This window comes from Panthera tigris, chromosome F3, assembly GCF_018350195.1.
Source record: "Panthera tigris isolate Pti1 chromosome F3, P.tigris_Pti1_mat1.1, whole genome shotgun sequence".
Taxonomy (NCBI): Eukaryota; Metazoa; Chordata; class Mammalia; order Carnivora; family Felidae; genus Panthera; species Panthera tigris.
In genome coordinates, this window is record NC_056678.1 from 53647965 (window position 1) to 53664472 (window position 16508).

The window sequence follows — 16508 nt, forward strand, 5'->3', positions numbered from 1 at the left end:
TAAGTGTTCTGAGCACGTCTAAAATAGGCGAGGCTAAACCATGATGCTTGGTACGTTCGGTGTATTAAATGCATTTTCGACTGATAGTATTTTCAACTCACAATGGGTTTATTGGGATGTAATCCCTTCGTAAGTCCAGGAAGATCTGTATTTGAAAGGATTGTGCTTAACCTATCGCTGGGAGATAAGCATAGTTAACTTTTTTTGTTTGTATTAAGCATTCCAGACATTTTTCATACACATATATGTAAAAAAATATATATTCTATGTATTTAAGGAAAAACAGACTCATACTAGACACACTGTTGTGCAATCTGCTTCATTTATTATCAGGAATCTTCTTCCTTGTCCTTAAATATCTGTAACTGCCAGATTCATCTTCCTAAAGCATGGTACATCTTCTTTTTATTTAAAAATTTTTTAATGTTTATTTATTTTTGGGGAGTGGGAGTGGGAGAGTGGGAGCAAGGGAGAAGCAGAAAGAGGGAGACACAGAATCCGAAGCAGCCTCCAGGGTCTGAGCTGTCAGCACAGAGCCTGATGTGGGGCTCCAACCCAAAGACCATGAGATCATGACCCGAGCTGGAGTTGGATGCTTAACCCACTGAGCCACCCAGGCGCCCTCAGCATGAAACATCTTTATCGTACGTCTAGGATGACTTCCCACTTTTATCATGGTTGATGTTTAACATAGTATGTTCACATACATTATTTCATTTAATTCTTACAAAATTCTAGGGTGTTATTCTCTATGTTTATTAACCTAACTTTACATAAAAATGAAACTTGGGGATTATAGTGACATACCTAAGGTCACATAACCAGTAAGTGGTGGACCCAGAGCCTGGAAGCCATATCTTCTTTCTGTCGACCAATGCCACGCTCTGTCCACTTTATCAGATTGTTTCTTTTACCACAAACTTACAATGGCTTACATTACCTCCAAATAAAAAATCTAAATTCCTTAGCCTGGTATTCCAAGTCTTCTAAAATCTACCATCAAACTGTCAAAATTTACCCTACAAATAACAAAGGCTCCAGCCAAGCCTGATCATTACTTGAACACTATGCTTTCAGCACTGGGAATTTTGTTCATTCTATTAATATTATTCACAAGACACGTCTTTGCCATCAGGCTCTGCTTGTTAAAATCCTTTCTACTATAAATGAAACAGAATACAAAGTCCTGAAATGGACCAGATGATAGCAGGGAATTTTGTACGGGTGGCATTTCAAGTCAGTGAGGTATAAAACAATGTTGACAAACTAGTTTTTTTTTTTAAATAAATGCATAAATTTCTTGTCTCATTCTTTAAAACAAAATCAAGTCTACACTTAGATATAATGAGTAGAACCCATAAAGTTGCTGGAAGAAATAATTGATGTGTTATTTTAATATGATCATTAAAGGGAGAATTTCCTTACTATATAAAGAGCATAGACAAATTAATGAGAAACAAAAAAAAGACAATAATCTAAGGGTGCATAATATATAATACACATACATACAAATAGCAGGTAAATATTTAAAATAAATGAATAACTTCACTTATAATGACAAAAATTTTAATTAAAACAGTAATAACATGCCATTTAAAATACTGAACTGGCAAAGATTTGAAAAATTGATCAGACCCACTATTGACAGCAGTTTTCAGAGTTAAAAACCTTATATACCATTTTTAGAGACAATTTAGCAAACTCTAAAAATTTTAAATGTACAAAATTTGACCCTGCACTTCTAGTACTAAGAATAATCCTTCACATGCTTATTGTACAGGTGTTTTTTGAAAATTGCTGCTGTAATGAAAACTTGGAAATCACCTATTTTTCCATCAGTAGAAGACTGGTTAAAATATAGTTGAGTCATTAAGAGAAATGAGGTGTGTGTGTGTGTGTGTGTGTGTGTGAGCAGACAAATGCCCTAAAGAAAATTGCAGAACAGCATGAACAATATGATTCCTTTTATGTAAGGGAAACTATAAAAAAGAAAGCAGAAATATTTTGTATAGTAAAATTAATAGTATTTACTTTTATTGATAGAAATTTTATATGCCTTGGGTAAGTCATAAAGAAAGGATAAATAATCTTTGTAATATTCTGTCTGGTTAAAACTTCTTCCAACCAAACTATTTCTAATAATCACCACTAAATTTTTATTTTTTAAAGTGTTTATTTATTTATTTCTGAGACAAAGGGAGTATGAGCTGGGGAGAGGCGGAAAGAGAGGGAGACAGGTTCTCAAGCAGGTTCCGCTCTGTCAGCACAGAGCCTGATGCAGGGCTTGAACTTATGAATTGAGAGATCATGACCCGAGTTGAAACCAAGAGTTGGATGCTTAATTGACTGAACCACCAAGGCACCCCATAAATTTTTATTTTGTAAGGCCAAGTCCCAATGACATCAACTTCATCCATGAATGAATGAAGTCTTCCCTAAATATTCCAAACAAAAAGAATCTTTCTCTCTTATAAACTTCCTGGTAAATATTTATATTTTTCACATTATATTTCTCTTTTTCTGTTTGTTTGCTTAGTTAAATTTATATCTCCTATAATAGTAAAAGGTCTTCATAACAGGGCTCAGATCTCACAGTAGATATGAACATTATGTATGTATGTATGTATGTATGTATGTATGTATCTATCATCTATCTCTCTATTTATCTATCATCTATTTCCATCTCCATATCTATCTTTCCACACAAAATGAATTGACTGCATTAAAGTTCCTTCACTTTTAAGTCAATACACTCTTTTCTTAGTTTACTCAATCAGTTTAATTATACATTCTAGAAAATTATTATTTGTGGTTCCCTGCTTGGAATATTCTTCAATATTATCCATCCATCCAAACTACCTTAGGTTTTATCCTTCAAAACCTTACCATTTAAATACTCAGAAGGGGTGCTCGTTATTCATTTTGACTTTTACAGTCCAAGATACTGTATATATATTTTTCTTATTGCACATCGATCAATCTTTGTACTTCTTTAAAGAGATGGTTTATGAGAATAAACCTGATGCAATTTTGTCTCTATTAAAATGGAAGCGCCTGGTGGGAGGTCATTTTATTAAGTGTTTTGTAGAGTCCTAAGGAAAAAAGTATTTGGTGGATTTTGTAGATGGAAGTCGGATTTTGTAGCTGGATCTTGCCATTTACAAAGTTATAAGATAAAGGGGGAATACTGAAAAATCTTTATTATACAATCCAAATGTACTATGAGGAGAAAGCAACTGCCCAAGATGGCCTTGTCTATACTCTATCAGTAAACAGTTTGCAAAAACACTAACATTAATGTTGTCCCTACTGTGGGAATCCCTTTTGTAGCTCACATTTGTCAACAAAGTAGCCTAAATAAAATTAAAAAAGTAACAGGTAAACTGAACAGAAGCAATTGCATTAATAATCATATCCTTCCTAGGTTATTTTGTTTTGTTTTGTCCAGTCATCAACATCCCTTTATGAGCGCAGACACTTTTTAATAGGATGATATCTAGAGGCAGTCTCTAAACAATAGAAGGAAATTACTGAGGGGACGTGCTTTAGGGAGTTGGAGAGAGCAGAGTGACAAGTATTTTCAAAATGGGATTGGCAAGTTGGCTTCCTGCAATTTAATGAAAATATCTGCATAGGCCAAACCCTGTCTTTGGTTTGAGTTAAATGTATTTCCTTCGGTGGCGATAGAAGAAAGAGGAGGCAAATGATGAAGCAGAAATTACATGCCATAACCTCCCCAGAAATACTGCAGGCTTGTGGCTATAACTATATAAGGGGCTCTATGTAGTCCCAGAATGAAAAAGAGCTATGTGTCTACATTCTATTCCTGTCCTTACAAATTTCTGATTTTTTTTTTTTTGCAGCTATCTAAGAAAAATTTGATATTGTTGTTGTCTAAGCACATTTAAACTTCAGCTGAAATAACCGCCAAGTGATTCATGCCTATGTAGGTGAATATAACGATTGTATCTGGAGCCCCAGTGCGCCATTTTCATTTCACTTTAAATAAAAAACAAAATGTATCTATGTCAGTCAGTGCCCTTCTGCTGTACTCAGAGGTATCAAACAGGCTACAATTATGATTGTGAAGTGATTGTGTCACATTGGAGGAAGGTTTATTGCTTTTGAGTCCGCTAGGCAGTAACACATTCTGTTTCATATTACTCTTTATATCATTGTTTGGCTGTGACTAGAATAATCAAATGCCATCAAATGCTGTCAAATTCAATTTACAGTATTTTTCATTGAAGCGGGCTTTCTGCATTATATTTCCTGTTTTCCCTCTCTAAGGCTGCCATGGAATAGTCGCTGTAATCACGAGCTTTATTTACAAAACCAACAGAGTGAAGCCACGTCCTGGTCTATAACAGATACTTTATTTCCCTTTATTCAGAATAGGAATTTGATGTGCTTTTCTCATACAATTAGCATTAAGTAGATGAAAGAAAACTATTCCAAGAGGATGGGTATTTTAGAGCCTGCACTAATGTGCTTAGCGTAAAATGTAAATTCGCATTAGCCATTTTTACGTGTTCATGTGTATTTGAATCAGAAATATTATTCTTCAAATTAATGTTTGCTGAGAAGAAATTTGGCTTGTTTGTCTTGGGCAGTGTCATTTACATAACCAGAAAGGCAATAATACTTTCTCTTCATAATTTTCCTACAAACCCTCACTCATGACTGAAGATTGACCTGTATCAAGGGGTTTCAACACCTAACATTGCAAGAGGATCCTAAGCGAAGTTTCACGATGTATTCAGAGCACAGGACCAAACGAGGAAGACATGAGATGCTAACAAACGACGGTAGAGGAGGGCTGAGGGTCTGGGAAAGAAGGTGTTTTTCTCTGTTTGCCTGATGTGAATACATTGCTTTTGGAAGGGGTTTTCAGTCTGCACATCCTTTATGTCTGCTGGTCCCTGCCTTACATGGTGTCCTTTTTGTCTTAGACGGTTAAGTTGTGGACGTCTCCTCCACCCCTAATTCATATGTCAAATTCCAAACTCCCGAGGTGGTGGTGTAAGATGAGGCATTTGGGAAGTGATTGGGATGTGAGAGTGGAAACTCATGGTAGGGTGGGCGCCCTCATGAAAGAGACTCACAGAGCTCCCTAGTTGCTTCCACCATGGTGAGAACACAGTGAAATGACAGCTGTGTATGAACCAGCAAGTGGGCCCTCACCAAGCATGACATCTGTCAGCACCTTGATTTTGTATTTTCTCAGCGTCCAGAACCGTGAGAAATACATGTTTGTTGTTTATAAGCCGCCCCCCCACCCCCCAGTTGATACCATTTTTGTTACAGCTGCCTGAAGGGACGAAGTCAGACAGCAAACCCTCAGTTGACAGGTTCTTTGTCTCCTTGACTCTGTTTCTGTTTTACTTTTGCCTTTTCTCCTCTCTTTCTTCCTCCTTCGGGGTTGCTCTTTCATTCTCTCCCCCACTCCCATTCTCTCCTTCTTTCCTTCCCATTCTCCCTTCTCCCTCTCTCCCTCTCCTTCTTCTCCTTATTCGTTACTTATTTAAAGAAAACTGTAATTTAAAACTATGTCTGTGTTGATTGGATGAAGACTGGACCAGGGAGCACATACACTTCAACCCAGAATGCCTATGGTCTCCTTGTCTCTCCTTCCTTACTCTGTCTCTTCTCTTACCCTCCCCTCCCTCTTTCCTTCTTTTCTTCATTTTAGGTGGCTACGTTTAACAAATCCTGCACATCGTGGTGAAAAGAAGCTACATTACCATCTACTACATCCCAGTATCATCTAGCCAGTTGAACGGAAACTCATTCCAACAGAAGGGTATCTGCAGAGCTGAGCTGTTCTTTCTGCACGCAAAAAGGACCCTGTTTTGAGGATAAAAAGTTTTTCCAGGGGTGCCTGGGTGGCTCAGTCAGTTAAGCATCTGATTCTTGGTCATGATCCCACGGTTGGTGGGTTTGAGGCCCACATTGGGCTCTGTGTTGACAGCATGGAGCCTACTAGGGATTCTCTCTTGCCTTCTTTCTCTTCCTGTCCCTAACTCCTGCACTCTCGCTCTCTCTCACTTTCTCTCTCTCTCTCAAAATAAATAAATAAACTTAATTTTTTTCCCAAGCTCCACATAAAAGATGATGGAAAATATTAGAATTCTTATTGCAGACATAGTTCCTCCTCTGGGATGACTATGTTCTCTTGGTCAGTGGGCCTCTAGAGGACCGCTCTATAAGTTCATCAGAGGTAAAGCTGATGTGGACTAAGAGGTCTCATCCTTCAAGCAGGGCTCAAAACAAAAATATCGCGTGGTAGCTGTGGCTTTTCCCCTTGGATAATGTGTACAAGCTTCCGGTATCAATTCTAGATCCTAGCACGTGCTCCAAAACATGAATTCCCACCCATTCCCTTATAGAAACAGAAAATGTATTTGCTTTTACAGCCCTGGAATAGAACACATTTTTCAATAATTTAAAATAATAGTAACAGTCAATGTTACCTGTGAAGAAAGTAGTTGATGATGACTCCATTTGGCTTTTTAGGTGGCATCCATTTAACTTCTATGCAAGCTGACCCCAATGCCTTAAGAACTGGGGAATTTAGGTCCATTGGGGCTGCTTCAGATGTCTTGACAAACGTCCCACTGCTAACTCCACAACTTCCTTTAAAAAAAAATCGAGTCCTTTAGTGATTTGTCAAGCGGCGAAAAGAGTTGCATATGCATATAGAAGGGTAAGGAGATCACAGAACTCATGTTAGCTGGACTTTTATATATACGCTTGTACACATATTTTAGACTAGTACTATAAATCTCTATATAATTTGAATATAGTTATATGTATATATACTATATTATATATATTTTATGTATATTTAAATAAGGAATCATTTCTGGAAAATCCATTAAGTAACCACAAGTTTATAGAGGCATAGGCAAGAACACTTATGCTTGTCTGAACTGTGGTTTCTCTAGTTTATTACAGTCATTCTAGCCAGAAAGTAATAATACAGTTGAACACCATAAGTATGTGCGTGACCTGCACATCTTGTCTATTCTTAAGAATATCTTATTTTTGCCAACACTTCGAAATAATTACCATCTCCCAACACACAGGAATCAAACAATCAATTTGAAGAATATTGTATCTCCACAGCATAGTTTTAGAGACATAGAGATGCAGAAGTTGATTTTGCATTCAAATAAAGAAAACATTGGTTTAAAATAGTCCTATGTTGATTAGCTGAAGACTGGATCAGAGAAAGCAGCATCCTTTAAAACAAAATGCTTTGGTCTGGTTTGTAGAGAGAAGTGGGCAAATGGACTCAAGTTTGGAGATGAGGCAGAGCAAAATCGCAGACCCCTCATTCTAACCAACTCCATGGGAACTGATACTCATTTGGAAATAGAAGTTCCTAAGCACATGTAAGATGGGGTTGCCACCACATGCTGAGTATAAGATCGGGACATCTCTTTAAGGTGAAGCAACATGTTTTATACACCAATACGAGTTACATCTTTTCTTCTCTTATCAATACATGATGTAACATTTGGATGGATGAAGGGACTGAGGGAGGCTTTTCCTCAAGACCACTCAGATAGATGATGATTTCATAGACCACTAGCCTATGCCATAGAACTCAGGGTGACAAGCTGCGTATATGAGATAAGGTTCAGGGAAGCACCATAAAATACGTAAGATTCATTTGAGCGTAACTCAGCTTATAAATAATGCCTCCCCTCACCCCCAAATAAAACTTAAATAAACCAAACTGAGTACGTTTTCTTGAAAATTTCACAATACTTATTTCGTTTTATATTACCAATGATTCCTTATGTGATCTAGGTGTTTTTCTTTTAAAGGGCCTTATAAAACAAGACTTTGCAAAACCACCATTTTAATACATTTAAATATTCATGATTTAATGTGCAGAAATGCATAATGCTTCAGTCAATGGCAGGCTCTGATTTTTCTGGGTAAACAGTCCAGTACAAATAAGAAATGAAATGTTAGTCTTTGTATTTGAATTAAGAATCTATTCCTTTTTAATGAATTTTTTTTTCCACAAAATGCTTTTTTTATAAAAGCCCAGGACAAGTGTCTGAAAGACTTTCACCATTTTGACACGCTTGTATCCTTATCTCATATTGTGTGAATGGAGCCAAATTTTCCAGAAGGATGGATTGATGATAACCAACAGAGGTGGTCAGAGGTGCCACACTTCCAGCATTGAGTAAGACATTGTACTCCACAGGCATTTGGGGGATAAGGATCCCTTTAAAGAGAGAGAAAGAGAAAACACAAAGGTATGCTATACAAAATGGCCAACAAATATTTGTCTTTTGAAAGCAATGTTATCTTTAAAATAGTTTAAATTAAGTATTACTGAATGTAGCAATGAACAGTTGCATGAATGTATATTCCAGAAGTAAAACAATGTGTATCACCCATTTTCAAAAACAAATGAAGTATATATAATAGTTCTATTCAAAGGGATACTCCACAGGCAAATAAAAACAAAAGCACGTTCCACTTCTTAAAAAATACAAGGGAATTAGAAATGGTGTCATATATTTTTGCTAGGCTTACTTACTCTTAAAGTACATAAAAAACCCCACCAGTTTTGCTTGTGACAATAATTTTTCTGTAGGCATTGTGTATGCATCCAGTCTGACACAGATCCTTGACATAATAGCCCATAAAGTATCCAAATCATAGTCTACCTAGAGAATTCCCAGTGCATTAATTATTGAGTCAGGACAGTCCACTTTGTCAGGGAGACTTATGGACCTAAATACATATGAAATTTGGGTTCAAAAACTGTCATTTTTCACAATGCTTCCTAAAGAAAGAAGGTCTTGTCAGCTTAGCCTCTTCACAATCTAGTCATATAATTAAATGCCTGTAAGTTTTATTTGGTCATGAACAACATGGACTTTTTTTTTTCAAGGAGAGTCTATGAGCCTCGAATGAAGAATATAAGGGAATTTCGCGCTAAGCTTGCTCATTGATCTGATAGCTTATAACATTTGTGGGTTTAATTACTTGCCTTTGTAGTGCTTAAATATGTTTCTCTTGGCTGTAGAAACAATGAAATCAACAGAACAGGACTCAATAACCCTTGAGAAATGAGGTCTAAAAAAATAAAATGAAGGTTTTTTGTAGATATAGCCCCAATGTATAAGGAGTGGAAGAGCCAGTAAAAGCCAGAGATGCTCTCAGGATTTGGTGCAGGATGGATGAAAATAAGGAGTCTCTGAAGGATATATGCATCACAGTCAGGAGTGATGAGTTGTTTCCTGGAAAGATACTAGATTTCGCTGAACCCAGACTGGGAATTTTTGTTCTAAATTGGAGCGTCCTCGTTAAATTATCTTTGTCCTAATAGCTTAAATTACTGCTATTCTATCATTGATTCTTAAATTCTATCTCCAGCTTTATATCTCTCTTGCATTCCAGATTTCTATTTTCTTTTTTTTTTTTTAATTTTTTTTTTCACGTTTATTTATTTTTGAGACAGAGAGAGACAGAGCATGAACAGGGGAGGGGCAGAGAGAGGGAGACACCGAATCTGAAACAGGCTCCAGGCTCTGAGCTGTCAGCACAGAGCCCGACGCGGGGCTCGAACTCACGGACCGTGAGATCATGACCTGAGCTGAAGTCGGATGCTTAACCGACCAAGCCATCCAGGAGCCCCCAGATTTCTATTTTCAACAGCCTACTTTACAGAGTCCTCAATCTCAACAGGCCTAAAGCAGAATCACTATATTTTCCACTCCCAAACCTATTCTTCTTGGGTTTCCTTTCTGTTTTCCTAAGGCACAAACAGGCCTTAGAGTAAACCCTTAGGGTAAGATTTTTAGAGTAGACCCTGCTTTTTTTACTCAGTTGCAGCCATAACCCAAACAAGAATAGCCATCTCATTGCAATCCAGTTTTATGCAGGACAGCATACATTATCTAATACTACCAGAATGTCAACTTCATAAAGTCAGGGACTCTGTTCTCCCCGGTGTGGTTCCAACGCCTAGATTTTAGCACAAAGTTGCAGCTCAACAAATGTTGGTTAACTGACTGACTGAATGAATGAAACCTCAGGACAATATTGTAAAGTAAATTGCATTACTTTTTTTTTTTTTTTAAGATGAGAAAACCAGGGCTTGAGGGAGTCAAACAACTTGTTCCAGATTGCACATTGATTAATTGGGATAGTCACACTTGAACTCAGGCCCATCTGATACCAAAGCTTATCTCTCTATATTACGCTCTCTCTTGGTAATGGAGATTTGGATTAGGACAACTGGGGGGAAAAGGAGAGGATAATTTTGAGAAAACATGGGTACCCAGAAAGAACAGGTATTGGACACTGATTCAAGGTCTGGGAAAAAAAAAGTAATGGAAAAATTAAAATCCCACTAATGGAACAAAATTACAGGTGAATATTTAAAGTTCTGAACAGCAGGTTTCCAAAACTGAACCACACACACCCTGGATGTTTGTGGACTTGTGTTGACTTATTTTCAAGACAAGGACAAAAATGGTAGCTCTTCCTGGAATATCAGTTTGACCTGTAAAATTTGGGAAATGCGTGGCCCCACTGCCTGAGCGATGGAAACCAGCAGAATCCCACTTTTCCTTGTTCGCAAAAATTTGGTATGGATTTTTCTTCCTAAAAAGGCCCAGACTAGGAAATTATAGGGTTATTGACCGATTAGAACTTTTACTAGTCAGTCACTTTAACTCTAAAGTTACCTCAGAACTAACCATATGACAACAGAGTTTATGCTGACAAAACCAGTGTGTTGAACAAGTCCTACTCATGATGCAATCAAAACACAACTTAATTTTAGTTGTTCACTGTTGTTTTAAAATGAATTCATCATGGGTAATCTTCTATAGATACAGGATGAAAATTTGGCTGGGCCCACGTTTCTGCTGAATCTCAAGTAATAGGCATTTCTATGTTATTTTGTTTCCATGGAGAAAAAACACATCAAGACAAAGACTAATGCCTAGAAAATTCAAATAAATTTATTTTTCTCTTTAATGGCTTCATGAATACACATAATGGGTTTATTTAGAAAAGGTTCTTAAGGCCTAATTCTGAACTGTAAGACAAAACTGGGAATGGTTTTACTGCTTCCAACAAGACTGCTATAATTAAAATGAAGTTGGAGAGTTGATGAAGAGAGTTGATTATAGGGACCATTTGAGACTCTCGGTTCATTAATGGAGAAGGAAAACCTATGTGCTGTATTAGAGGTAGAATAAAGAACAGTATAATCAGGCTTTTTCCCCCCACTAAAAATGTTCTTTGGAGATTGTTGTTCAAAGTAGTAAAAAAGATTGAAGAACGGATCAGGGACTTTCTCAGTTTGCAGGTGGACATCTCAGCAATAAGATACGTTTATGGAAATTTCCATTCATTCGGAATGGCACAGTATTCTACCTCACATGCTGGGAATTTCTCCTTATTGTTACCCTGACGTAGTCTGTAAAGCAGTGGGGGGGGGAAGGTTGCTGTTTGTACCCACATATTTATAATAAAATGAAGACAGAAAGAATTGCCTGGACATTGAACCTATTATTGGGGTCAGCTTTCTCCAGAGCAACCTAGTATCTTGAAATATAACAGCATATTACTCTTTAGCCAAAGAGATTAGTAAAAAACAAATTTTTCCCTTAATGATAAATTATAAAACACACTAAGGTTTGGATGAAGACAAACGCATTGGAATACAATGGCAAATTTGTATGAATCTTTAAGATAAAAAGCAAGACCTTGAAGAAATCACAAGCTTAGGGTAATTGCTTTAGGCTGTTTCTAGACCTCCTGGGATTGCATTTTCATTCTTTCTTCTCTGTTTCTAGGGTAGATTTTACAGAAAAGTTTGACAAACACACATTTGAAAAATACTCCATCGTTCTTGTTGAACTAGACAAACCACAGAATGGAGCGAAACAGATCAAATCCTTCCTCTGCCCTTATTTGTTTCTGATAAGTTACCTAACCTCTATGAACACTGGCCTCTTCATCTCTAAAATGATGATACTAACAGCCATCTCATAAAGACCTATAAGGATTAAATTAGAAAATGCATGTAAAACATTTTAGTGCTTTCCTACAACATAGAAAGTGCTGAATAAATGGCAGACATTTCAGCAAAACAAAACGAAATGGAACAAAATGCAAAACGAAACCCACAACTATGACTCTCAAAGTTTTATGTGTCCTCAAACACTCTGAACTCACCTTTTATATTAAGTTTCTATTCCAATTACGAGTAAATGTTATATTCTTTCGAGTAAATATCTTTATAACAATACTTTATCTAATTTTGTTTTTTATGAATACTTGGATACAATCAAACTGTATTCCTATGAAGATGTTTTATTTTTCAGTTCTAGCAGTAAATTAGAACAGTCTTTTCTCCAATTCATCTGACATATGTCTTCAGTCTATAGCTACTGGTCTGCTTCCAGTAACTTCTCTGCCTAGAAGGACAGAACTCCTAGGGGGTCAAGGAACACAATTGCGCTTCTGCTACATTTCAAATATAGACATAACCTTGGTCTAGGTTTAAACATGGCCAGTCAAGGCATGAACCTGGAAAATGTATTTTTCACGTCTTGGTTAATTGGAAATAAATGTCCTTTACATATACCTATGAAGTGTTGAAACAGAAAATGCTCCTTGAAGCTGTGAGCATGTCAAACAGTGACATGTATTTAGGAAAGAGGGCCCCTCCACTGTCATCATTTACAGGACTGTGACATGAAAGCTTCCTGTGTCCCTGCAAGCCCTATACCATCTGCAATGAGTCTGAAACGACCTAGCCCCCTGGTATTCTGATGACTAAATGAAATGAAATGGGCATATTTGTTAAAGTCAGCTGGGAAGCCACACGACTTGGTTAGTTCCCGAGTTCATAAATTTATGTCAGAGCAAGAGGAGCAGTGGAAGCTCAAGTGAACCAATTTACCCTAAGTGCAAATGGCAGTTTTGTTATTTGGTGTCAAAGTTACCAGTCGCACAATGACAAGCTGCCATAACACATTTTCTTGTTCACTAAAGAACAAGGATTTCGTTGGTTAATATTCCTTGCAAGGCTCCTTTTCATAATTTACAACAACTAGATGCTGATAGGTTATTTAACATTTATGAAGTTAAGATGTAATCAGAAAAACCCTGATTATCTTTACAAATAAAAAAGTTAAATTATTCAACTTTTTTTTTTCTCCATGGCTTCATTTCACAGCAGGTGCATACTTTACAATGGGGCAAGTCAATCAAATAATCCTTCTTAAAAATCTTTTTTTAGGAGCTGGAGCAGCAACAATTCTAAGAGGAAAACTATTAATTCGGTTTGGTAGCTGCGTTTGCTTCAAAACATTCGTTGCACTTAATGTAATGCTCTGAACAAATCAGCCTAAATTCTTGCTTGTATATTTTGGTAGGCATATTTTGGTTATGCCCTTTTGGAAGTTTGGAAGGGAAACAAGACTCTCTTAAACATACATCGATTCCAACTATATGGAAATTTTACATAACTTTGTATAATATTTATCATTTTATGGCCTTTCTACCCTAATAGATAATAGGGTTCATGACAGGAAGGACAATGACTCATTCTTCTTTGTAGCTCTCAGGGTGTCTAGCATTATGCCTTGCTCCTGAGTGGGGCTCAGCAAATATTCTTATGTTCACTAAAATGAAGACAGGAATCAATACACCCAAAGGCTAGTGAGTTATGTCTCATGGAGTTTTAAGCTACAAATAAAACACTCCTACTGGATTATTGGACGGGCTGCTCTTGAATTACATTGTCCTCATTCATATTTGCTATATTTATAGCAAAGTTATTTTTTAGCTTTTGAACTGGATCATAGTAGAAGTTAGAAAAAAATCATTTGCTTTCTGCACTGGGCCCTGTTTATGTAGAAAAATACTGAGGAAATATAACAGTAATTTTGACTACAGAATTTGGAGTCAGATCCATTGTGGGTTGGTTCTAACACCTACGTGTAAAATAACCCAGATTACAAAATTTGGTAATATCTATATTGATTTGTTCTAATTAGTAAAATGGGCAAAACAATAGGGTATACTATATTAGGTTGTTAAAAGCATTAAATGAGATACATGTAAATTTCTGAGAAAAATGTCTACTACATATAAGAACTCAGTAAAGCAAGAAATTCATTAAGTAAAAAAAGCAAAGGCAACAAAATAAAAAACTCAACAAGTGTGTCACATCAATTACAAGCCTTCTGCACAGCAAAGGAAGCCATCAACAAAAGGAAAAGTCAACCTGTGGAATGGGAGAAGGTATTTGCAAACCATTCATCTAATAAGGGGCTAATATCCAAAATATATAAGGAACTCATACAGCTCAATAACAAAAAACAAATGAACCAATTAAAAAATGGACAAAGGCTATGAATAGACATTTTTTTTCCCCAAATAAGACAGACAAATGGCCAACAGGCACATGAAAATGTGCTCAACATCCTTAATGATTAGGGAAATGCAAATGAAAAACGAGATGCGATCTCATACCTGTTAGAATGACTATTATCAAAAAGAGAAAAGATAACAAATACTGGTGAAGATGTAAAGTAAAAGGAATGTTTGTACATTGTTGGTAGGAATGCAAACTCATATTTCCAGTTTACTATGGAAAACAGAAAGGAGGTTCCTCAAAAAATTAAAAATAGAACTACTATATGATCCAGGAATTCTACTTCTGAGGATATAGCCAAAGGAAATGAGATAATTATCTCAAGGGCTATCTATACTCCCATGTCCATTGCAACATTATTCACAATAGTCAAGTTACAGAGACAACTGAAGTGCCTATCCATGGATGGATGAAGAAAATGTAATACACACACACACACACAAACACACACACACACACACACACACACACACACACACACTGGAATACTTTCAGCCTTAAAAAAGGAAGAAAATACTACCATTTGTGACAACATGGATGAAACTGGAAGGCATTATGCTAAGTGAAATAGCCAGACAAATACAATAACTTTATGGTATCAGTTATGTGTGGAATCTTAAAAAAAATCAAACTCCTAGAAACGAAGTAGAATGGCAGTTTCCAGGGACTGGAGGATGGGGGAAATAGGGTGAAGTTGGTAAAAGGGTACAAACTTACACTTAAAAGATGGATAAGGTTAGAAGATCCAAGATATAACATGGTGACTATAGTTGACAATACAGTACTGTATAATTGAAATTTGCTAAGAGAGTAGAACTCGTATTCTCACCAAAAAGAAAAAAAAATAAATATGTGAGATGATGCTTGCATTAATTAACTCAATGGTGGGAATCCTTTCACAACGTATATATGTCAAAACACCACATTGTACTCTTTAAATATATTATAATCTCATTTGTCAATTATACCTCAATTTAGCTGAAAAAAGATGGATTTAACACTCTTCTACATAAAATGTAAATCATTGAAACGAGTTTTACACTTTCTTCTGAAGTTCAGCCTGGGTTTTGTACTTATAAGAAAATTGAAATAATTGTTATTGTTGAATCCCAATTAATGTGATGTAAATTTTTTAGAAAGCTTAATGCCTATTTTGGCTTTAAATGGCTAGTAACTGATCTAATACACTGCTGTTGATGAGCTAACTGACCACCAAGATGCCTAATGTCTGTGGATAGACTATATTGTGCCTAAATACCCTTTATCAAAACTTTGCTAATAAAAAGCATTTTTATTCCTAACCAGTATCTTTTTATTTCTAAGAAATGTTAATTGAAATGATTTCTCATAGAAGAATTGTTGCTAATTCTTTTCTTTATTGGACCAAGAGATGAATGTTAATGGACAAGAACCAGTATTTTGATATTATGCATGAAACCCAAATAACACAATCTTTAGTGAGAAAAGTGTGTTGGATACGGTGACATTATTAATTAGAACATGATGAAGGGCTAGAATAGTTCAAAATATAGTCATCACCTTGATAAATTAGAAAGACTCATTATTACCTTCAGGGTTTAAATAATTTTGAATGTTTGTTTTCTGAAACAGCAGGAATATCTCTATTCTCATTCTGAGTAAACCATTTATGTTACATGAAATATTTGCTTCTTCATTTTCTATGATTTTTTACCCATTAGTTGAACATATATCCTTTGCTGTATTTAATATGAATGTGTAAGTCCTGACCTGAGGTTAGGAGCTGGTAAAAGGTGAGAAGGAACGGTTAGGAATAAACTAGCCTGGCTGACATCTGTAGCTTGAATAATAATAGCCAGCATCCAGGTAGTGCCCACTAAATGCTTACCCATGCTCTCTCACTGACTTTGCATAACAGCAGTACAAGGTAAGCATTTAATATCCTCTTTCACAGATGAGAAACCTGAAGTTCAGAGACACTGTGCAACTAGCCCAAGGCCCAAGAAAAATTAAATGGTTGACCCCGTTCCACCTAGAAGCCAGGATTTCCTTTTCAGAAATAAGTGGAAAAAAAAGATAGGCATCCAGAAGATGA

General features: G+C 36.3%; 1 protein-coding gene across 1 annotated transcript in view; it reads right to left on the reverse strand.

Moving 5' to 3' along the window:
- The window catches only part of USH2A (usherin), a 767091-nt gene that overhangs the window by 104416 nt on the left and 646167 nt on the right, over nucleotides 1-16508 (reverse strand). Inside the window, exons 60-61 of the mRNA XM_042976063.1 lie at nucleotides 8090-8248; nucleotides 6474-6636 (exon numbers count right to left, since the gene is read on the reverse strand). Coding sequence (XP_042831997.1) covers nucleotides 6474-6636; nucleotides 8090-8248 — 322 coding nt within the window. The remainder of the gene's footprint in view (nucleotides 1-6473; nucleotides 6637-8089; nucleotides 8249-16508) is intronic.